The sequence below is a fragment of the Neovison vison genome, chromosome 6 (assembly GCF_020171115.1).
Source record: "Neovison vison isolate M4711 chromosome 6, ASM_NN_V1, whole genome shotgun sequence".
NCBI lineage: Eukaryota > Metazoa > Chordata > Mammalia > Carnivora > Mustelidae > Neogale > Neogale vison.
Window position 1 is genome coordinate 184716423 of NC_058096.1, and position 24346 is coordinate 184740768.

The 24346-nt window shown below is 47.8% G+C and overlaps 1 protein-coding gene and 1 pseudogene across 1 annotated transcript in view; both read left to right on the forward strand.

The window, feature by feature from the left end:
• Positions 1-10555: 10555 nt before the first annotated feature.
• Positions 10556-11338, forward strand: LOC122910189 (annotated as a pseudogene).
• Positions 11339-23946: 12608 nt separating this feature from the next.
• Positions 23947-24346, forward strand: part of LOC122909268 (RING1 and YY1 binding protein) — an 82169-nt gene continuing 81769 nt past the window's right edge. The window contains exon 1 of the mRNA XM_044253155.1: positions 23947-24060. Within this exon, the coding sequence (XP_044109090.1) occupies positions 24029-24060 (32 nt within the window). The 5' untranslated portion in view covers positions 23947-24028. The remainder of the gene's footprint in view (positions 24061-24346) is intronic.

The window sequence follows — 24346 nt, forward strand, 5'->3', positions numbered from 1 at the left end:
ACCTTGATTTTGGCCTTGTGAAACCTAGAGCAGAGAAACCCATTCAGCCAGCTGGGATTTAGGATCTACAGAGGTAGGATAATAAATCTGTCTTACTTACAGTTACAAAATTTGGGGTAATTTGTTATGGCAGCAATAGAAAAACGTACATATTTATGTGTAGATGATGTTTACTGGTTTTCAGTCTCTTCGTCCTAGGTATCATAGCTATGCAGATGGTGCATGGTATAATCATTTTCCACTTATCCTGCTGAAACAGTCATTCACTATCTTAGTGCCTCTCTGTATTGTAAGCTTGAGTGTTCCATGCATTGTTTTTCAAGAATCTCTGGGAAAGACACTCCTTTCTCAGGAGTCTGGAGTCTGGCTGGGGCAAGGCTGCGTGTGTGCTGGTTGTTTCTGAGGCTACTGATCAATACTTACCATTAGGACGACAACTCCATGCATCACTAAACTTTGACCTCAGTGCCCCAGAGCAGTCCCAAGATGCCAATTGATGTACAGGCTCTATACATATTCCTCAAATGCAATACCCCTTTCATAGACTTCCCTGAATTAAATTTTAGAGGCTTCAGTGATGGCAAAGTAATGTTGCTAATGTACTGGCAAGCCCAGGATATTCAGGAAGGTTGCTTGGATAAAAGTAATTGTGTTTATGCTTTTTTAAAAGATCTTTTGGGTGGACACTGTGTTTGGGTCGTTGACCGGCTGTCCCGGTCTTCTACACAATGTGTGATGTGGACACAGAGTGTCCCTTAAGCCCACTAAGTACATACCCAAGAAACCCAAGACCTCAAAACAAGTCATTTGCTCCCTTTAAAAATCACAAGGGCTAAAAGGGCCTAAAATAATGCTAATTGCACTTCTTTTTTTATCCACAACTTTTGGAATTTTATTTCCCCAGAAGTATGTATTTTTCAGGGAACTCTTCATAATGGCCCACCATCACTTACCATCCTGGTGTATTGAGCAAAAGAGGATACTCCTGTTTTCCTGGACCTGTTCAAATGAGATCAATTGCCAAACAGTTGTTTGGATTAAAACCAAATGGTTAATTTAATCAGACTTTCAAGAGGCAGTTATTTTGATTAAAAGAATCCTATCTGAGTGGCCTTTGGCAGCTTCTTATCTCGAGTCAGTGGGTCCTACACATTTAGCTCTGCTGTGGAACCAGGGGGCATCCACTGCTTGGGTAAAAAGGGGTTTATCAGAAGAGAAGACTCTTGAAGTCCCATTTGGGGCAGGGGGAAGTATAGCTGAGACTCATAGGGACTGAAAAGCCATTAGGAACCTAGAAGACTACTCCCTCAGTCTCTTTCTGCCATGTCTTTCTAGAGCTACCTGGCATCCCATTATTCCTTTCCTCTGAAAATCTCTGTTTAGTCACTGGTGTGCCCAAGGCAGAGAATTCTAGCAGCCTTGAGGTTATAACGCTTTTGATATTAGACAGACCATCATGATTAATTTCCTCCTGAGTCTGAATTCTAAGCCACTCAGTTTTAAATTCCCAGGAAAGAATTTGACTGGCTTGGTCCAGTCCAGTGTCTAGCTCTGGTCCAGTCAGCTGTCCCCAGGATGAATCAGGTGTCATAAGACATGCAGGAAGAGCTGGCCCCTCCAGGTGATGGATGGAACAGAGAGAAGATAAATGACAGATGCCTGCACAGTTTTTTCTGAACTGATAATAACAGATGCCCTTTTGCCATGTCTTTTCTTACCAATCTGCAAACTCTTTAAGGGTAGTGGATTTTTTTTTTTTTTAATCTTTATCTTCACCACCACACTTAGGTCAATTCCTTGTCGATAGATGCTCGAAAAGTGAAAAAAAGATAGACTTGGTCATGCCCACTTCTAGTCGTACGTACATACTTTTTATCACATTGGTCACTACCCCAGTGGGTGCTGAGGCAAGAAGAGAGGAAGTGTCACATTGGCTGACCACTCCTGAGTTCTTTCTTCCAGCACTGCTTGGGTTAATAGTAATTATTATGCATTCTCCATTTTCCAAGGGGCAAGCATAATATAAAGTGCTGTATATGTCACTCTCCCACTTATCCACTGTGATTAACCTGTGAGAAAAATGGAGTTCAGAGAAATTAAGTAACTTGCCCAGGGTCACACAGCTCAAAAGTACTGTGACCAATTCTAAACCGAAATCTAGAACCCACCCTCCAAAGCCTTGCATTTTCCTTCTACCTCTGTTATGAGGAGTTGGGAATGAGGCTGAGATGAAGCTAGTGGGAGAGGTGTGGGCCGGGTCAATGCCAATTTTGTGAACTAAACAAAATTGTTCCGTGCTAACAGTTTTTGAAAGCTTTTTGAACATGGCCTTGGGCCTTTCATGGTTCTGAGGTTTTCCAACGACTCTTCTTAATTGAGTCTTTCTAAGCTGAGCTGCAGGATTTAAGTAATTCAACAAGAAAAGAGTTCTCAGATTCCTTCTTCCCCTTTAAGCTGGGTGAGAACATGTCCCCCAGCTTCCTGCTTTTAAACACTGGAAAACATTCTGGGAATCTGAGGCCAGACCTGGGTCAGTGCTGCCATTTTTTATTGTGCTTTGCAGAGCGAGGAGTGAAATCCAGGCTGCCCTCCACCCACTACGTCTTGTACCCTGGCGCAAGGTTGTATCACTCAGACTGAGAGAGGCAGGGTTCTAAGTCACATATTAGGGTACCCTATAAGTGCACTGTGGGCTAGAGGAGGGTCAGATGGGTATACCATTGCTTCGGAGTCCCTCTGCTTTGAGCTTTTTTCTTTGTGTGTGTGTGTGTTGTTGTTGTTTTTTTTTTTAAGATTTTACTTATTTATTTGAGATAGAGGGAGAGAGAGAGAGAGAGCGCGCACAAGCAGGGGGAGCAGCAGGCAGGAGAAGCAGACTTCTCCGTGTGCGGAGAGCCCAATGTGGGGCTCGATGCTGAGCTCAATGCCAGGACTCCGGGATCATGACCTACACCATATGTAGACGCTCAACCAACTGAGCCACTCAGGCACAACTCTGCTTTAAGCTTTGATTATGACTTGTGATAATGCCATTTCTGGATCATAGCTCTAGTGTCTGGCAAGAGGAATCCAAATTCTGTTAGCAATTTCAAGGGAGAGAGGGGTTGACATTAATGCCTGGAACTGGGTTCTGGTCAGCGAAAAGACTTAGTCAAGACCCAGTCTAAAACAGGCCTGTATTAACCGTGAGAAAGGCTGGCTTGCCTTAGGGTTCTCTCTTTCGGAAAAAAACACAAGGCCCCTTCACCCAACCCCCAGGGCACGATAGGCCTCACTAAGGGGTTATATAGTATTTATGGCCTCTTTGCTTTTATTTGCGGTGCTGTTAAAATGCCTTTCCAACATGCTGCCATGATTTAAATTATGTATGTGAGCTCCTCCTGAAATATACACACTTTGGATTGTATTTGGAACAGAAATAGGATTTTAAAGAAACAGAAAGATTGTAGGTTCCAAGAACCCCTTCCTCCTGCTCCTGCCCTGGGTTCACTCAGTGCCTGGAGCTGTGTCTTCACAGCAGTACCTAAGGAATCCCCAAGGAGCAAAGCATCATGGTTACAGGTGATTGGTGTGGAGGGACGGATCTCGGTGGGTCCAATCTCATCTTGGCCACTCACTAGGTATACAACCCTAAGCAAATTGCTTAAATGCTCCCAGCCTCCTTTTCCTCATCTACTAAACAGAGATGATAAAAGTTTCTTCTCCATGACCTCACCGTGAGGTTCGGGGACATAATGCCCCTGGAATGCTGAGCACAGAGCCGAGAAAGTTAGTCCCCTAAGTTCTACTTCTTCTCTCACCTCAAGACATGAACCTAAATTCCAGTCGAGAACCTGTTGAGTGCCCAGAGTTTCCATCCTCTTTTGTGGAAGGTCCCCCTTTCCTCCATATGAGTGCCCTCAGAATATCATCCTAGTCCCCCAAACTGTCCCATCCACACTGCTCCCACCAGGAATTAGTTCTAGTTCCTATGCCCTGCACCTAGCCTGGGAGCGTGCCTTCCCACCTCGGTCTCTGGGTCGCACAGGTGCCAGGCTAAGACAGCGAGCTCGTTAATGAGGGTGGAAAGCTGGAGGGAATGGGCCATCGGTTGGATGTGCTTTAGTTGCAATGTTGTGTGGGGAAATGAAATGCTGAAATCTCAGGACACTGGTAAAAGGGAAAAGCTCACAGCAGTGAAGCTTCTGTTCCCACACGTGACTGCTTCCGTCTCCAGGGTGTGACAAAACCTCCCAGGGGCTTCTTTTTATCCAGGGCAGCAATAAGGGGTCATCAGCATGTGCGCAGACTTCGGGGTGAGGCGGTCCTGGGTCAGCTGCTACCCGCTGAGGGACTTCAGGCAAGTCACAGAACCTCCACGCGATTTAGTTTTCTCCTCTAAACAACGGCCATATGAGTAGCATCTATCCAACTCACTGTGTCTTGCAGATTGAGAATATGAATATAAAGTGTCTGGCGCATAATAGACCCTCAATAAGTATACTTCATCGCCAACATTGTCCTCCCAGTTGTTACCTATATCCTGATGTTGCTGATACAGAAGGTCTGCAGAGCCATCGGACGCCTGCTCAAAGTGGGTGGTCAGTTAGTGGGGGATCTCTCTATAATGTCTCAGCTGTGACTATTAACGATGAAAGCTAATCATTCTTTTCAAATCATCCCAAGGGCTTGTCCCATTCTGTAAGGTCGCTGGTGCATTTCCCCTCTCCCTATGAAAAGATGGTTTCCTATGGCAGACACTACTGGTTGTCACCCCAATGGCCAGGTCCCCTTCTTCTTTGTGAACAGAATCTCAGTTCTATTCAAGTGGCCATGGGCCTAACCCCAGGACAAGAATCAAGATTGGGTGCAAGCCACTTAATGGCACTCCTGTTTACCTTCATCTTCAATGGTCTAAGAGAAGGCATGGGACAAGACGGAAGGGAAAGTCTTCCAATGAAAGGAGAGAGAAGTGTGAGGTGACCTTCCTTTTGGTCCCTGGCATCTTCCTTCCTGCTTTAGGTACTGTCATGTACGTAAGGATGTGAGGCTTGGAAGAGCAGCTGCCATTTTGTGACCATGTGGTCACCAGCATGAGAGTGTCAGAGCAAAAAAGTAGAAACTGTCGAGACCTTTAAGACATTGCTAAGCTGCCGAGTGGACTCTGAGGCTGTTTACCTCCACACTTCTGTTTTTGTTATACAATAACTCTTCTTATGATTTGGCCTGTTGTTAATCTGGTTTTTGGCTTAATCAATTTACCCCTTTTCTGCAGAATGTCTGCTATTCAAATTCTGTCCAGATATAAAGACATTCATTTTTCATTTTCTTCCTCTACATTTGGGTAATCGAGTGTTTTTAAGTAAATTCCATGCTCACTATTGTAGTGAAACTGCTCTTGAAAAGGTCACCAATGACCTTGACATGTCCAATGGCTTCATCTAATTTCCCATCCTACTTAAACTCCACTGCATTGGACAGCCTGACCACTTTCTTATTTTCCAAGTGAGGCCCTTCCTCAGTGGGTGTCACTGCACTTCCTATGTCTCTGGTTCATCCTCTGTGGTTCCTTCTTTTTCTGCCCCTCAACTCCGGCATTCTGCCCTTTGTCTTCTCATCTTTCACCAGGCGCTGTCCCTGAGTCCCTTCTCCATGTTTAAGACTTCAGACTTAAACCACGTCTCCAGCGCCTGCCTTTCCTCCACACCAGATCTGCTTTTCTCCCTGTGAACACGATGTGTCCACTTGGAAGTCCCCACAGGACCATCAGCACCATATTGTAAAATGAACTATGTCCCCTACACATTACTTCCTCCCTGTCACACACGACACTGCTCACACTAGCCCTTGGCTAGAAAGCTCACAGTCATCCTAAGCAAATCCTTCCTTCCCTACACCCAATTAATCATCAAAAATAAAAAGTCTATTCTCAGGAGTCTGTTGCAGCTTCCCCATGTTCACTGTCATGGCCTGCGGTCATCATTTCTTTCTTGTAGCAGTCTCTTCTGTGCCTCCAATCTCTCCCCCCACCCCACCCTTCTCCAGTCATCTGCACTGCCATTAGAGAGGATTTTCTAATTTTTTTTTGACAGACAGAGATCACAAGTAGGCAGAGAGGCAGGCAGAGAGAGGGGGAAGCAGGCTTCCCTCTGAGCATAGAGCCTGATGTGGGGTTCGATCCCAGGACCCTGAGATCATGACCTGAGCCAAAGGCAGAGGCTTTAACCCACGGAACCACCCAGGTGCCCCTAGAGAGGATTTTCTAAAAACAAATGAAATCACATCACTGGATTTAAAGGTTTCCAAAGGGGTAGATGTGTGTGAGAGGTGGCAGTGGGGAGATTGTATTAGCCATCGTGCCCTCCAGATCAAGCCCACATTTTCTCATACAGCATAGAAGACTGTCTAGTTACTTTGGGAACAGATCAGATTCTGTGTTTTATCTCCTACCAACTCCCTTCCACCTTCCCTGCCTTCTCGGCTGGAGTTCCCGGGGATGACTCTCTCTCATCATTATTTCAAACTCTGATTAGATGCTGGACTCCTTTTCCTCAGCCTCTGAACTTCCAGCATCCTCCATTTCTCAAATCGAACTGCACTTCTTCCCCAAAGCATCCCCTGACCTAGGGCTAAGCCAGAGTTTCTCAGCCTCGGCGCTACTGACATTTCAGGGTGGATGATTCTCTGTGGGATAATTCTCAACAGCAGACTGTTGCAGTCTGTTGTCGGATGGGCATTGTAGGGTGTCTGGCAGCATCGCTGGCCCTGACCTGCTGGATGCAAGCAGCACCCCGCTCCCCCAGTTTCCACAACCAAAAATGTGTCCAGGTGCTGTGAAATCGTCCTTGGAGGACAGAACTGCCCCCTCTTCCAGTTGTTCCAAGTACCCTTCTTACCATCCCATAGCCTCCTGTCCTTCTCTGATCATAACCCCCATGGCACAGTTTTGAATGACTTGTCTGATTGTTTCATCTGTTCCCACAGAATGTTGTCTCCAAGAGGGCAACTCCCAGGGCCCAGTACCCACGATGCATGTGGTCTAGCTTCCTGAAAGAGTCAGCTCCCTGATGGGAGTGACCTTGTCTGTCCTCCCCGGGGTGCTCAGGGTGGTGCTGGCACATACAGGGCTCAAAAAACATTTGTCAAATGAAAGAATGATTGATCATTCCATTCAAATGCTTCTTTCTCTGTGAAACTTTTATTAGTATCCCAGTTAAGGTTGGTCTTTTTTTCTCGTAACCCCATAGGATTTTGTGCATGCCTCTGTCCCCCAGCACTTACTACCTTGGATATTATCATCAGTTTGGTAATACACATTTATGGAAATGAAACCATGCTCTCTGGGGGGTGCTTGGGTGGCTCAGTTGGTTAAGCGTCTGACTCCTGGTTTTGGCTCAGGTCATGATCTCAGGGTCGTGAGTTGGAGCCCTGCCTCAGGCTCTGCGTTCAGCATGAAGTCTCCTTAAGATTCTCTCCCTCTTTGGCCTGGATGGCTCAGTCTGTTTACTGTCTGCCTTTGGCTCAGGTCATGATCCCAGGGTCCTGGAATTGAACCCCACATCAGGCTCTCCGCTCAGCTGGAAGCCTGCTTCTCCTTCTCCCTCTGCCCCAACCCCCGCTCTTGCTCCTGCTCTGTCTCATAAGCAAATAAAATCTTTAAAAGGAAAAAAAAAAAGATTCTCCTTTTCTCCCTCTGCCCTTCCCCGCCCTACTCACGCACAGTCTCTCTCTAAAAAGAAAAAAAAAAAAAAATCATGCTCTTTGTATTTTCAGGTCTCTCTTGAAACAGAAAAACTAGGTCCATTCCTGTGCCCAGGAATGTCATGCTCTACCATTTCCTTAAACTACTACACCTGTTCTGCCTCTGGCTGCTCTCAGCCACACCTGTCACCCCTCCCCCACCACACACACTCTCTCTCTCTGTGTCTCTCATCTGTCTTCTTTAGCTGACTTCAAAGAGGAGTAACAGCTCAGAGCTGCTGGGCATCGAGGACCCAGGTCTGCTTCATGGCCCCATTTTGCCTCCCGTGTCCCTGACTGTGCTCCTGGCAATGACAATGAGTTCTGAGAGGTCTTAATAACATATGGTGCTTGCTCACAAGCCTCTCCTGGGGATGGGAAGCACATCTGCAGCTGCCCCCCACCCGACGAGGTAATAGTGAACCCCTCAGTGGAAAGGTGCTGTGATATTATTAAAGCAAGCAAACAAACATTCACAATGGTCAGAAAGGAGATCGGCTTTCCTTGGAGAGGAGGTCAGTACTCAGAGAATAGAATGCGGTAGCTTTTGTGCACAGTGGATGGTTAATATGCATCCTTGAGTCACAGAGTCCTGCAGGGAGAAGATGCCGAAGTTAATATTTATATTTGGCATCCCAGCCTCCGTGTACATAACAGCACTGAGGCCGGGTGTTTGGTTTGAGGTCAGCTCCGTTTAAACAGCTAGACCAGGTGCAGACACACACGCCAGACCTCTGAACTCTGTGTGTTGCAATCCAGATGTTCGGCCAAGGTGGTGAACTTGGGTCACTGATGGTGAGAGAGTGTGTAGTGCTCTTCTAGCATCTTCCATGGGGAGCCCTGGACAGTAGACTTGGCCCTAAGCCCACGTTCCTCGCCAGAGTCAAGAAACAGTAGCAGCTGCAGTTGTTGCTAGGGATAAGAGATCATCCACTGGGGAGTTGAGATAGCCAGGACAGGGGGTGGGTAGCACGAGGAAGGTCACGAAATTGACTGTGCTTAGCCTCTGCCCATGTCTGAATCACTTGGAGACATTCTGCAATGGGAAAAATATTAGGCTTTTAATGACAGCCCTGACAAACACGATCCGTATGACCAAACCGGTCTCGAAAGCAACTGCTATCATTTCTTAAAGGCGGATTTGTCAAATTGCACATTTCTCAGAGGGTTTTCCTAGTCCCACACTTTGCCTCAAAAAACGTGCACAGAGTGAGGGGTTTGAACTTTCTGAATTTAATGTGAAGCACATATGTTGTTTGGGTTTTGTTTGTTTTGTTTGTTTGTTTTTATGGTTGTAAAATATGTTATATAAAAAAGAACCATATAGCAATAAAACGGTAATGTAAACACAAATCCTCCAAAAGCACGCAACATATTTCTAATGAAAGGAAACAACCACCTTCGCCGTATCCACAAAAAAATTAAAAATGATGAAGAGGGGCCGTTTCATTCACAGATTGTGGAATCCTACTGTTTATGGCTCTCCAAATGAGTATTTTTGAGGCATGACTTAAAACGGGAATTTTCCAAACGAAGCGCCTCCTGGCATCATGCGAAGAACATTGATGTTGGTTCGTAGCCAGGCAAGTCGAATTCTGGTCTTGACTGTTGACCCTCTGCTTCCTGGCTCCCAACCCCAGCACTCCACTCAGAGTGCTCTTGTCAAGGGTGCCAGTGACCTTCTAATTGCTAAATCCAAAGGGCATTTTGCAGTCCACTTCTGACCCGACCTCTTTTCAGCAGATGACATAATTGCCCACTCTTTCCTCCTTGAAATCCTCTCGCTCCATGCCTTCAATGACACCATCCCATCCTGGTTACTCTCTGGCTTTTCCCTTCACGCCTCAGACACTGTCTAGGCTGTTCTTCACCAGTGCCCATGAGAGCTGCTGTGGGCTGAGGCCACATGAGGCTGTGTGGGCATTTTCTTATCAACTCTTTGCAGCAGCCCCAGGAGGTAGGACTTCCTGGTTCCATTTTATGGATGAGGACGGAAGGCTCAGGGTGATGAAGGGATCTTTACCTGTTAGGTCCATGGCTAATAAGCAGGAGGACTGGACTTCCCATCGAGGTCTGCTGGAATCCAGAGGCAAGTTCTCAACCATAGCACTGCAGTTTTTCTTCCTCAGGGACCGCCTCAAATCGTGGTATTCTCCAGAGTTCTGTGTTTGGCTTCTTTTTCTTTTCTGCTCTGTCCCCGCAGGGGCTCATCCACAGCTTTCCTCATTCAAGCTCTGTGCTATCTTCAGCCGAAATCTGTCTTCTGTTCCTCCTCTCCAACTGGTTCCAACATTATCTCCGTTTGCACGTGCCACACTCACCTAGTAAGAGTGGTGCGTGGACCACTCCTCAGCTGCCAATCCCTGCCTGACAATCGGTGGAAGCCCGTGATTGCTTAGGGAGTGGGCATGTGACCCAGACGGGACGATTTCTGGGAATGTCTAGGAAAACTTTTCTCTCTCTTAGACACATGAGTGATGGTTTCTTTTCTCCTTCTAGATATTGCTGTGCCTTGTAATATTAGAGTCATGACAACCATCTGTAACCATGAGAAACAGGTCAAATCCAACAAGAGAAGAATGGCACCTGGGTCCTTCATGACCAGCCAGTTGAATCCTATCTGGGACAGGGGCTTCCAACTATGTTATCAATAATTCATTAATGTATTATTGTTGGTATAGGTTTTTGTTTTGTTTTGTTTTGTTTTGTTTTGCTGTTCCTTGTAGCCAAAAGCTTCCAAAGTGATATGGCAAATTCGTCATATCTACAGGTCAACTCATTATCTCCTCCTCCACATAGCCTCCTCTCCTGTAACTCTAGCTCTAGTAACATCACTATGGTTGACTCATTAACCCATGTCAGAAACCTGGGCATCACCCTTGACTCCTCTGTGTGCCTCGCCCCCAAAGTCCAATTAAGTCCAGGAGATTTGCAGGTTGCTGAGGGCCACAGCCGGGTTGAGCTTTGTCAGTTGTCAGTTCAGGCAGCGCTGGGGGCCTGGGTCTTGCGGCTCCCCAGGAGCTGGGCCATGTGGGCCAATGGCCTGGATCATGTACTCTGGACCAAGGTGCTTTGGGCCACCATGGCCAAGCTGTGCCCTGGCACCATGGTGGCCGTCCCCACCAGCACACTGTTTGGCCGGACCTGCTTGGCCAGCAGGGCACTGTTTACCTCCTCCAAGGCTGCAGCCAGGCCCAGCTGCCAGTCTTCTGCCTGGGGCACATGGCCAATGTCTTCAGGTACTGCCATGTGAAAGTACCCAAGGGGCTCCTGAAAGACTTACTACCGGCACCAGTAACCCTGGTGTTGGAACACTCCCAGGAGCTCAGTAAGGACCTGAACCCTTTACTCCTCTTACAGGCATCTGGAGTCCTGATCATGCTTTCATGCAGGATTTGGCTCAGGTGTTTGGGACACTGTGTGCTCTCTCACCAGTGCCAACCTCAGCTCTCAGGCAGGTTCTCAGAATGTCTTTGAATTCCAGTACCCCTGGCCTCAGTTGTTTCTGGTCTTTGATGAGGGACCAATTGAGGATGATGGCCAGAGCCCTGAGTATCGCCCAGGCTCAACTATGGTTGACTGTCTCTATCTGGAAAGTGTGACATCATTCATCCACTAACAGAAGGTCCAGATAGAGATTGTTAAGCCTCAGCCCCGACACTATTTCCTCTGACTGGGGAGGCTGGTGATATAGCGTGCTTTAATGCCTGGTGGAGAGAGTCCATCAGTTTGGACTAAGGGTGGGAAGTGAGCTCAGTTGGAAGGGGTGAGAGCAGGGAAGTCCAAATTTTAAAATGTCGGGGGAGGGGGAGGAGTTGAGCCTGGGTGTCTCAGTCAGTTAAGCATCTAACTCTTGGTTTCAGCTTGATCATGATCTTAGGGTATCAAGCCCTGCATCAGGCTCTGTGCTGAGTGTGGACCCTGCTTAGGATTCTCTCTCTCCTTCCCCTGCCCCTCCCCTGCTTGCACTCTCTCTCTCTCTCTCTCTCTCTCCAAAAAAAAAATAAAAATAAAAATAAAAATAAATTAAAAAATTGGAAAACAAATCTCTGTTATTTTTCTCAAAGAAGTGGGGGACACCTGGGTGGTTCAGTCGGTTAAGCATCTACCTTTGGCTCAGGTCATGATGGCAGACCCTGGCATCCAGCCCAGCATCGGGCTTCCTGCTTTAATGGGAGCCAGCTTCCCTCTCTCCCTCTGCCTGCCGCTTCCCCTGCTTGTGCTCTGTCTTTCTGTCAAATAAAACTCTCTAAAAAAATAAGAAAAAAAAGTCCAGGAGATTCTGCTGTTGAAGATCTCTTCTTCCATTCACCCTCTCCTTGTTCTTTTCAGTTCTTTGCCATTTTTGCTGTCCTTTTGCATACTTCCTCATTTTAAGAGGTCACCAACATCTATATTGCTCCTAAAGAGACTTTAGTCTCTAATCAGTACTAATCCTCCAGCTTCCTTGATTACAATGTGTCGATAGCCTATGTTCAAGATGAATTCGGGCCCATGCACCTGGTGTGTAAGCTGCATCAAGACAGGGCTTCCCTCTCTGGACTGGCACCTCCACTGCTCCACATCGTCCTACTTCTAACACATTGATTTCCTTGTGGCCCATGAGCCACTGCCCCTCAGTGTTACTGCATGTGCGGTTCCCTGGGCCTGGGATGCTCTCCCTGCCCGTCCTGGGCCAGCGTGTGCTCACTACTTCAGTTTGCCTCTCCTACGATGAGGCAGGCATGCATCTCAGGCCTGCCAGGCATGTCTTTCCTTATCTTCATCTCTCCCCTCCTGATCTGTATTTTGAACCCCATCCCAAGTCAGTCTCCCTCAGTGTGGTGCTGCCCCTCTCTCCAGTGGTGAATCTATATTCTAGATTCTCGAGGGTTGCTGTGGTAAGGGAGGTGTCTCCCCGGTCCTGGGGCATCTCTTCATTACGGGTCGCCTTAAAGACATCCCTGGTTTTCTCTTCATGGCCCCTTCCAAGTTCAGGCATCACATGGGCAATGCTCACTCCATGTTGGGTCTCTAAATCTCTGCAAGGTGGCTGTGGCTTTGTCTGCGTGGATCTTACCACCAGCACACCTGTTCTGAGGTCTTGCTGCCTTCCCCGGACCCCCTTGGTGAACAGAGTCTCTGCTCTCGGGCTCTCAGCTTTCTCCCCTTAATTAACTCCTTGTCTTCTTTCCCTCCCCCAGCACCTGTGAAGAGTTTTCTTGTCTGGAAAAAGCACTCCCCTCCACTTCCTTCTCTGGGACATTTATCTATCCCCCTACCTGCCCTGGGTTGCCCCAGAGGAACTTGAAGAGTTTAGAATTATGGAACACGAGAGGCAGAGACCAACGGGCCTTTTTTCCTTCTACTCTATCAGATTTCTCAAGGCAGAGAGCACAGGCCCAATACACTGCTTGGGAAAGAAGGAAGCTACCGGGAGGCGATAGAACACTGATGATTACGATCACCTGTCCATCATGGTCCTCACCACCCTGGGACCGATCTGCACATGTATCCGTTTCTTCCAGACTGTGTGCTCCCCAGGGCTAGGCCTGCCGTGTCCTTCACCCGGGTGTTGTCAGCCTCCGGTACCAGGCCCATAGTAGGTGCCTTGTGAGTAGCTATCAAGGAAGTAAGAGGGGAGTGGACGTGAGAGTCAAGGACACCTGCCAGCTGCCTGCCTTGTGACGTGGCCTGGGGCAAGTTACTTCACTTCTCTATCCATGGGCAAGTAGCAAGAGGGAGGAGAGGGTATAAAAAGGGGGTGGAGGACCCCATGCTCTTCAAAGGTCTCTGGTTTCTACATTCTCCCCCTCCTAGCCTTCCCAAATTCGGGCTCCACATTACCCTCTCCCCTCACCTTTTACTTGGCCCAGACCTCTCTATCACATGCCTCTTCCCCCAACAAATTCATTCTGTGCCTACATAGATTTCAGCTTCTGCTCTTTCAAGCTGGGTCCCTTCCCTTCCTCCAGTGAATGAATTCCAGGATTCTTGAGTTCCAGGGATTCCATCTGTGATGAAATACAAAGAAGTTGGAGTTCTGGGTCCACCGTTACCTGGCTCTGGGATGTTGGACAAGTGTCTGAGTGTCAGTCTCCTCACCCGGACTGTGGGAATGATGACAGCTAACTCAGGTAGATCCTTCGGGACAAGTGCTTGGGAGCCCAGGCTGCCTGGATTCGAATTCTAGCCCTGACACTTTACAAATATGCAGCTCGGGGCAAGTGACTCTACTTTGTCTTACTTTCCTTAGTCATAAAAGGGGCACCATGACCGAACCCTCCTCATGGGGTTATCGTTAGCATTCATTTTGTGAAAACACCTCATGCTTTCAGACCACAGAGTAAACACTCCTATCCTGTGGGTGGCCTCTCTGTAGCCATGCACACACTCATGACATGTGTACTATTCGTGTGCCCGGGCTGCTGTAACAAAATGCCACGGATGGGGTGACTTACACAACAGACATTTGTTGTGTCTCATTACGGAGGCTGGACGTCCGTATGATGATGTCAGTGGGGTTGGTTTCGCCTCTCCTTGACTTGCAGAGATCCTCCTTGTCACTTGGTCCCCACATGGCCTTTCCTCTGCACGCACACACCCCTCATGTCTCCTTCTGTCTTACAAGAGAAACCAGTCCCATTGGACTAGGTCCACCTGTAAGGGCCTCACTTTCACTTAATTACTGGTTTGCAGGCCCTATCTCCAAATACAGTCACTTTCTGAGATGCTGGGGGTTAGGGCTTTACTCTGTGAATCTGAGGAAGAACATAGTTCAGTCCATGATAACGTATAAACAGACCCCAACATTAGATGTTCCTGTGGGGGGGGGTCCCTTTCCTAATCTAACTCTTAAGGAATCCCAGGGTGTTTGGGTCCCATGGATCCTGTTTGTGGTCTAGTAATGAGAACCTGCCATCAGAAAAGCAGGTTTTGAAGCTCAGGTTTCAAAACTGCTTGTGGGTCTATGGCCTTAGGCAAGTCTTGTGCTCTGCCTGAGCCTCAGCACGCACACCTTCCTCCTAAGGAGAAGGATGACATTGACTCTCACCGAGAGAAGGGGGCTGTGAAGATCAAGGGCTAGGATGTGTGAGAAAGCCCTCTGTAATCTCCATGCCCCCAGGGGTCTTGCCCCAAACTAAAAGGATACAAGTAGATGGATTGCTTGTCCTGACTCTCCTTCCTACCCTCAGAATTCCGTGACTCTGATTCTAAAGGTATCAAGGACCAGCTGCTAGGGAAGCAATTTCGGGATCCAAGGGATCAATAGATATTTGTTGAGACAATGCAGGAAATGATACCATCGTAGGGACCCCCTGCTCTGCATATTTCTAAGGCCCCAAATAGATCAGTGCCAAAGTGCATTGTGCATTCCTTGGGTTCCGTCACACAATTCTTATCTGATTTGGCAAGAATTCACCATAATGTGGGCCCACAGACTAGGTGTACCAGGGCCGGCAAACCTCTCTGCCTTCATGAGGACCCTGGGATCTTCAGTCAGAAAGGACTGATGAACTTCCATATCTGCTCCCCTTCCCTAGGCACCCTCCACAACTGGCTGGTTCTTTGTCAGCGAAAGCTGGGCTTCACAAGCAGCATAGTGAAGACAGAGATGAAGAGGGGATCTGGGGGGCACCTGGGTGGCTCAGTCAGTTCGGCGTCTGACTCTCGGTTTCGGCTCTGGTCATGATCTCCCCATTTCCAGCTCTAGCTCCGTGTAGGGCTCAGTGCAATCTTCTTCACATTCTTTCTCCCTCTCCCTCTCACTCCCATTCTCTCTCTCTCTTTCTTTTTCAAATAAATAAATAAAATCTTAAAAAAAAATAATAAGAGGTGGAGCCTGGAAATCAGATGCTGAGATTGAATGCAAACCCTGTCCCTGACTCCAGGCAAATCCCTTTCCTGCCTCCAGATTCTTCCTTTGTCAAGGAGGACAATGATAATAGTTCTTACCTCACTGAGTCACTTAGGAGTTTCAATGGGGTAATAGATGTAAAAGTGCTTCATTCATTCCACAAAGAATTTCTGAGGTCCTACTCTGTGGAGGAATATTCTCTACACTGTTTCAGGCACTAGGGATGGAGAAACAAAGCCAAGTCATTGTCCTGATAGATAGAAATTAAATTCTAGTGGGAGAGTCAGGCAAAAACAAATAATACAGCATGTAATAGCAGGGCATAAGAATGATGAAAAGAAAAATTAAGCTGGATAAGGGGGAAACTGACCGGGGGTTATGCTGTGTATGATATTTCAGTCAGGGAGATCCTCTCTCTGAAGAGGGAAGACCTAGGTAGCAGACATCTGGACAATGAGAAAGATGGCGCTATGGTAATATGTGGGGGAGAACAGAGAGAAATGCCCTTAGAGATGGTTGGGTTTGGCGAGAAAGCACAAGAGTAGAGTGTGCCCAGAGCTAGGCTGGAAGCAGGATGAAGTCAGTAAGCCTTGAAGGCCAGAGTCAGGACACTGGATTTTCATTTAACTGTCAGGAGAAGTCATGAGAGCATTTTGAGCAGGGGATTGCCTTTGTGGTGGACATCCCTCTGAGCACTGTTTGGAGAAGAGATTTTAAAGAGTCATGGTTGTCACGAAGCTGATGGACACATACTTCCAGCTCTCCACCTCCTGGACACATGGGGGGCTGCACTTCCTGTCGCTGAGTGGGGCCATGGGCTGTGACCACTGGACAGAAGTCAGGAGTGTCACTTAAAGGCTAAGCTCTTAATCAGTTGCCAGTGCGAGTCTCTCCAGAAGTCCTTACCCCCCGTCTCTGTGACCAGCAGCGTTCAACGTGGACACTGCTCCATCCTCCTGGGTTCTGGAGGGAAAAGATGTGGAACAGAGCTGCAACTGGCCCACAGTGGGCATGCCACTTCTGGACATAACCTAGCCCATCCAGACAGGTGCAGGGAGCAAGAGGAGAGGTAGGGAGGCCATTTAGGCAGCTGAAAGCTGATCCTAGCTTGGACTGGAGTGATGGCAAGAGACATAATGGGAAGTGTTCAGATTGAGGGTGTGTGTTGAAGGTCAAGTGCAAAAGATTTACTAATGGGATGGATGTAGGGTATAGGGTCAAGAGAGGAGTCAAAGATGAGTCTAAGAATCAGGGCCTGAATAATTGGGTGAATTACTAAGGAGAACACTCAGGAAAGCAAGGATTACCCAAGTGCTAGACACGCAGCTAGACTACAAAATGCTAGCTCTTGTGGTTACTATCACTGGGGCAGGCAGTGTGGAATATAGAGACTTGAGGAATTTTCCATTCTAGAATGACATAATGGTCAAAAGTCAGATTTACTAAAGTAATTTAGATATAATAAAACTCTGTGGCGTACAGGTCCAAGTTTTGATGAGTGCATTTTTGTCTTGTAGCAATCTCCACAATCAAGATGAAAATTACTTCCATCTTCTCCCCAAATCCCCTTTTGCTGCCCTTCCATTTGGTCAAACCCTCCCTCCACCCCAACCCCTGGCAACCACGGATCTGCCCATCCCTGTAGTTTTGCCTTTTCCAGAATGTCATATAAATAGAATCACACAATATGTCACCTTTGGAGACCAGCTTCTTTCACTTGGGATAACGTATCTGAGACTCATCTGTATTGCGTATGTCGGTCATTTGTTCCTTTTTGTTGCTGAGTAGTATTCCGTGGTAGGGATGGACCTGCTTTTTGTTTCTCATTCGCCAGCTGAAGGGCATTTGGTTTGCTTCCAGATTTTGGTGATATGAATAAAGCTGCTATAAATATCCAAGTACAGGTTTTTGTGTGAACATATGTCTTTATTTCTTTTAGTAACTTTCTAGAAGTGGGATTGCTGGCTCGTATGGTAAGTGTATGTTTAACTTTATAAGAAACTGCCAAACCGTTTTCCCAGAGGAACTGTACCATATTGCACTCCCACTGGCATTGTGAGGGTCGCTGAACTTCCTCCCCAGCACTGGGGATTGTCAGGATTTTTTTGATTTAAGGCATTCTAATGTGCAGTGGTATCTAATTATGCTTTTAATTTGCATTTTCCTAATGAATAAGGATGCTGAGTGTCTTTTCATGTGTTTATTAGCCATTCACTTATCCTTCTCAACAAAATGTCCATGCAGATCTTTTGCTCATGTTTTCATTAGATTGCTTATCTTTTCATGTATAGTAAAAGTTCTGTATATATTTGGGATATGATTCCTTTAGCAGATATGTGCTTTGCCAATATCTTCTACCAGGCTTTGACTTGTCTTTTCATTTTCTTAGCAGTGTCTTTCTAAAAGAGAAGTTTTTAATTTTGATAAAGTTCAAACTATCAATTCTTTCTTCTATGGATCATGATTTTTTGTATCAGGTCTAAGAAATCTTTGTCTACCCAGGGGCACAAAGGTTTTCTCCTGTATTTTCTTCTGCAAGTTTTATGGTTATAGGTTTTATGCTCAGGTCTATGATCTATTTGGAATTAATTTTTATAAATGGCATAAGGTCTAACCCAGGACGATTTCGACTGGTGATATTTCCTACTGTGCCAGAAGGAGATCAATAAAACTTCATAGCTCTGATAAGCACGTGCACAGGTGACACAGGCTGGTTGCAAAATCTGGTTAAGGTTCAAACACAGATGGTCAGGGAAGCTCCACCTTTTTTTTTTTTTAAAGATTTTATTTATTTATTTGACAGAGAGAGATCACAAGTAGGCAGAGAGGCAGGCAGAGAGAGAGAGGAGGAAGCAGGCTCCCTGCTGAGCAGAGAGCCCGATGCGGGACTCGATCCCAGGACCCTGAGATCATGACCTGAGCCGAAGGCAGCAGCTTAACCCACTGAGCCACCCAGGCGCCCCCCACCTTTTTTTGACTCCAGGCTGCTTCTCTAGACATTAATCCTATCCTCAGTATCGCTCTGCAGATGTCCCTAATGATACCAGCACAAGCCCCAGTCTTTGTGTAAAGTGCGCTAGGTTCTCTGCAGTTCCTAAAACACTCTATGTAGTTAATTGCTTCAAGAAACAATGTTTTCAGAGTGCCTGGGTAGCTCAGTGGGTTAAAACCTCTGCCTTCAGCTCAGATCATGATCCCGGGGTCCTGGGATTGAGCCCCGCATCCGGCTCTCTGCTCAGCAGGGAGAGCCTGCTTCCCTTCCTCTCTCTCTCTGCCTGCTTCTCTGCCTACTTGTGATCTCTGTCAAAAAAATAAACAAAATCTAAAAAAAAAAAAAAAAAGAAAGTTTTCTCCTGAACCACTGAAGGAACATTCAGTGAAAAGTAGGGCAGGGGCGCCTGGGTGGCTCAGTGGGTTAAGCCGCTGCCTTCGGCTCAGGTCATGATCTCAGGGTCCTGGGATCGAGTCCCACATCGGGCTCTCTGCTCAGCAGGGAACCTGCTTCCCTCTCTCTCTCTCTGCCTGCCTCTCTGTCTACTTGTGATTTCTCTCTGTCAAATAAATAAATAAAATCTTTAAAAAAAAAAAAAAAGAAAAGTAGGGCATTCAATCTTAGCAATTAGGGTCGGAATCTTAACCTCTCTAGTTTCTGTCCTGCTTGGGTGGCTTCTTAGTCACCAAATCATACTGTTCTTCCTCTTCTCCTCAGTAACACTCCCACTGAAGGTTTTGCTAAAATCGTTTAGATTTTGGAATACTTAAAATGACAAGAACAAAATTGGTGAGGAGAGAAGGTTAGAAAGTCAACATAAGGGCACCTGGCTGGCTCAGTCCATAGAATGTGCCCCTTTTGATCCCAGGGTTTGTGAGTCTGAGTCCCACACTGGGAGTAGAGATCACATGAGAAAAAGAAGTCAACACAGAATTGTCATCTCATGATGTGGTCAACTGAGAACATTTTAAGAAAGAGAACTAATGTCTACTATTGCCTTTATTAAAAAGGGCATTTATATATTACATCAAGAATGATGAAGCGGAAAAAGCAAGACTATTTGAAGGGGTGTAGCACTATTTCCATAAGAATGTTATGTCTTTAACTCAAGATATGAATATCAAAACCTTTTTTTGCATTAGTCTAGTGCATGAATCTAATGCTCTTACTCAACTATAAGCCAGAACATCTTGAAAGCCAACAAGTTAATAAATCTAGAAATCTGGAGTGGGGAGGGGGAAGAAGGTAGTAGGGAAGAGAGGGGGCATTCAGTTATCCAGCCTTCCAAGAAAAGAAAAAAGTTGGAAGGACATGATCTCATTATAAAAAATACTCTTTCCCAAGACTCAATTGTTGGTAATTTATTTGAATATAGGAAAGTGTTCATACATTTAATGTTAGTTTTCTCATTTCCTCTCACTGCAGACCAGTGAAAACCTCACACCGAATTGCAGTTTGGGACTCGGACCAGAAGGTGACACATGGGTGAGATGGCTTAAACCATGAGGTATTTGGAGAAAGGCCCCTCAACCCCTTGACTTGTTTATAATAGCTTTACTGGGTATTCCTAAGGTTCAAAGTCCTCCTCCTAGTGAATATGTGGGTTTTCTGTCTAGGACTAGTACTTGCAAATTTAAAGACAGGAGGTAGCAAAGTTGCTAACATTGCAGACCCTTCTTTGGTGAGGATCAATAATTTTTGCTTCTTTCTTGAGCAAACAAAGGGAAGCCTGCTGGAGCTGCACTCCTGCTCTGTCAGGCCAATATGAAAGTCCTTCACAACCTCTCCCTCCAGAGGTCTGCTTTCTCTCAGTATCTCACTTATTAAGGCAGACCTCAGACAGTCTCAGGTAGACAAATATTCTTGGTAAACTTAAAAGTGGCTTCTATGGCACTCAGGATAAAGACCCCACTTCTTCAATGCATGCTTACAAGGCACTCTCCAGGGCACTTACATAGAAGAGGGGGAAGGGAAAAAAAAAAGAGAGAGAGAAAAATCCTTGCTGTTATGGAACTTATATTCTCCTGGGCAAAGATCTGCTAAGTAAGATAAGTAAACTAACTACACGGTATGTAGATGGTGATAAGTGCTAAGGAGAAGAAAGTAAAGTAGTCAAAGGGGGGGAAAGTAAAGTAGTTAAGGGGGACAGAAGTAGTTAAGGTATCAGGTTATGGATTGGTGTGCGGTATGTTTAGATAGGGCCCCAGGAAAAACTTCACTGAGAATGTGACTTTTAAACAAAGACATATGAAGGAAGTGAGGCAGCTAAGAATGTGGTTATCTAGGGTAAGAGCATTCCAGCTAGACAGAACAGCAGGTGCAAAGGCCCTGAGGTGGGAGCATGAATGTTCCAAGATCAGCAAAAGAAGCCAGTGTGACTGAAGTAGAGTGAATGATGGGAAGGGAGGCAGAATGGGTCTTTTAATCTGTCTTGTGTATCTGTGGAATCATTTACATCAGACACTTCTTGGGGAATGCTTCTAGCCAGCATCTATTCCAAACACCGTGGATTTCAAATAAATTTTAAAGCAGAACCCTTCCTTCAAATGAAACTTGAAATGGAAGTTCAAAATAGGAGAAAGAAAAGCAGGGGAGGGGCTGTCTGTCAAATCCAACTCATCCCTACATCCCACAGTGGTTCAAGGCAATGCCATGGAGGAAGATTTGTTTCCTACATAGCTCAGATGCAAACCACCACTCTAGAATGATGGTCTGATGTTCTGCCTAGAGCCAAGATATTTTACAGCACATTGCTCCAGAAGTAGTCTTGTCTGGCTCCTGTACCTACAGGAGACTTTTAGTAGATATTTACCTCCAACAACAGAGTGAAATTAGAGCCTGTACAGTTACAACCACATGGTGCTGTGTGGGTCTGATACATTCCTAGAAATTAGTTCTCTATTCTGAAACTTTTTTTCTTAATAACATTTTTTAAAACTTTTTTTTTGAACAGGTGAAACAGGTCAAAGAATTTTAAAAATGCACTAAAAAATTTGTCTCTCAGGGATAACTACATGGCCATGTATTTGCAATGGAATTCCACATTCTTACTCAAGCAAATAAAAAGGTACTGATAATAGGCAACAAGATGGAGGAATATCACAAATAATAAGTTGACAGACACATGAGTGCATACCTTATGATGCATGCTATGACACTCAAACAGGCAGAACTGATCTTTGGTGACTGAAGCTGGAATCGAGGTTACCTGTGGGGAGGGGAGTTACTCACTGGAAGGATGAAAATTTCGGTATCTTGATTTGGATGGTGGATACAAAGGTGTAGTAGATATCTACAAAAATTCATGAAGCTAAAAACCGATTTGTGCATTTTATTCTGTGTACATAATTTAGTCAGTCTCCATTCCGCTATCTGTTGCTCCCCAGCTACCCAGTTCCCCTATCCAGAGGCCACTCCTCCAGGGATTTCTTAATGCCCCTTTTCTTTCAGTACCTTCAGCCTTGGGAGGAAGCCAGGCAGACACCAGGAGCCAAGGATGGGGGCATTGGGCCATGGCTTGTGTGCATGCCCCTTGGCTTTCTTTGGCCCCCCAACCCTCTATCTCCCTCCTCCTCCTCCTTTTCTCCCTCCCTTCCTCAGGAGACAAGAGGGGAAGCCAAGGAGGCCCAGGAGGTTGCTGACCCTTGCTAAATAACGCTCTCGCTCCTGGCTCTCCAGGGTGTGCCTGCCTGGAGAGGACAGCATGTGCTGATCAAGCTTATCGTTGACACATTCATTCCCTGGAATGATCCTAGGACTTCCTGCTCCTTGGGCATTCAGTTCCAGTGAGCTTCCCTCATCTTGTGCCTTGGTACGTTTCTTTCGTTTCCTTCCATCCCGTGCAGTCCTGATAACCCACACTGTGTTTGCACATAAACATATCTCAGTGGATGCTGTGGGTGGGTCTTATCTTCCCTCCACACCCCTACCCGCACCTTCCAACTTCTAGCATCATTCTTTGACCAATTCCCTACCGGCACCCAGAGCTTCCACCTAGCCAAGTCTTTTAGCTAACCATGTAGGGTCCTGACTCTCTGAGGGCAAAGGGGTCTAAGGTTCAAGTCAGTTTGGCAAGCATTCTTTTTTTTTTTTTTTTTTTTAAAGATTTTATTTATTTATTTTACAGAGATCACAAGTAGTCGGAGAGGCAGGCAGAGAGAGATGGGGGGAAAGCAGGCTCCCTGCTGAGCAGAGAGCCTGATGTGGGGCTCCATCCCAGGACCGAGATCATGAGCTGAGCCGAAGGCAGAGGCTTAACCACTGAGCCACCCAGGTGCCCCTTGGCAAGCATTCTTGAAGGTAGTCAGAAAGTAACCGGTACTGCCTGTTCCTCGCCTTCAAGAATCGTCCAAAGCGGCGGGAAATGGTGCTCAACCCAGACCCAGTTCCAATAGTTCTTAACCCAATACTTTATATTGGTCCTTTCTCAATGCCAGGCACTCACTCTTGTGCTTTTCGTGCATTGTATTTCTGAATTTTTCCAAACGACCCCAGGAGGAGTATTGTTAGCCTCACCTTGCAGATGAAGGAGCTGAGGCACAAGGTTAGACTGCTGGCATGTGGCCCTCAGGATTTGAACAGCAAGTTCCCTAGGGAAACGCCCTATTTAGGTTTGGGGGTGGGGGGCTCTCAAGCAGGAGTTGGTGTCCCTGAGAGTAGGCTCGGGGAACCTTTAGTTGTGCCACACCCTTACAGCACAGTTCTCTCCTGCCTCAGGGGCCTGGAAGGGGTCTTAGGACTGTAGTATCGGCAGGAGGCCCGGACTTTAGGAGAGGCTGATACAAAGCTCCTCGTGGCAGAAGAAAGGAAGAGGGAGCATGAGAACCCGGGCCAAAAGAAAGAGGCCCGCCGGCTCCCGGGGCACTACAAGCCTCGAGGCATAGCAAGCGGCGCGGCAGTTGCAAGCCCCAGCGGCACGCGCAAACTGCACGGAACTACTTCCCTGGGGGCCCATTGGGGCCACTGGCCGCGACAGCCCCTTAAGGTGGACGCGCAGGGTCCGGAGCCCATCGCCGCTTCCCGGGCGCGGCCACGTGCGCCCCGCCGGGCTCGCACGCTCCGCCACGCCGGGCCGCCGGGCCACCAGCAGGCACGCGCGCCCCCAGCGCGCACACACTCCCGGGCACGCACACCGACAGCCCGGCCCACGTCCGCCACGCCACGCCCTCCCCCGCGCCCCGCCCCCGCCCTCGCGGCGCCGGCCGCCGTTCTCCCATTGGCTACACGGCGCGTGACGCGCGGCGCCCGGCCCCGCCCCTCGTCAGTCACTCGGCGGAGGCGGCGCTGGCGGGGACTAGTCTCGTCCGGAGACTGGCAGCAGCGGCGGCGGCGGCGGCCGGAGCTCGAGCCCCAGCGGCTGAGGGCGGGCGGGCGGGCGCGGGGGAGGGAGGGGGGCCGGTCCGCGACGACTCCCCGGACGGCGTTTCTCCTCCGAGCGGCGCCGGTTTCGGCTTTGGGGGGGGCGGGGGTACAGCCCATCCATGACCATGGGCGACAAGAAGAGCCCGACCAGGTACCTGCTCGGAGCTGAGGGGGCGGAAGGGGAGGGAGGGCTGGGGGCGGGCGGGGGCCGGCGACGACTAGGCCCCGGAGCCACCCGGGGCGGGGGGAGGCGCTGCTAAGATGGAGATCCGGGGGCGGGGGGAGGCGGCGGCGGCGGGCGGTGGCGGCGGCGGCGGCGGGAGGCGGTGTCGCTCCCGCTCGGGGCCGGCGGCCGTGCGCGCCGCAGCCATGGCGGCTCCTCCTCAGCCGCCCTCCGCCGCCGCCGCCGCCGCCGCCACTCCTCCCAGACAAAGGGA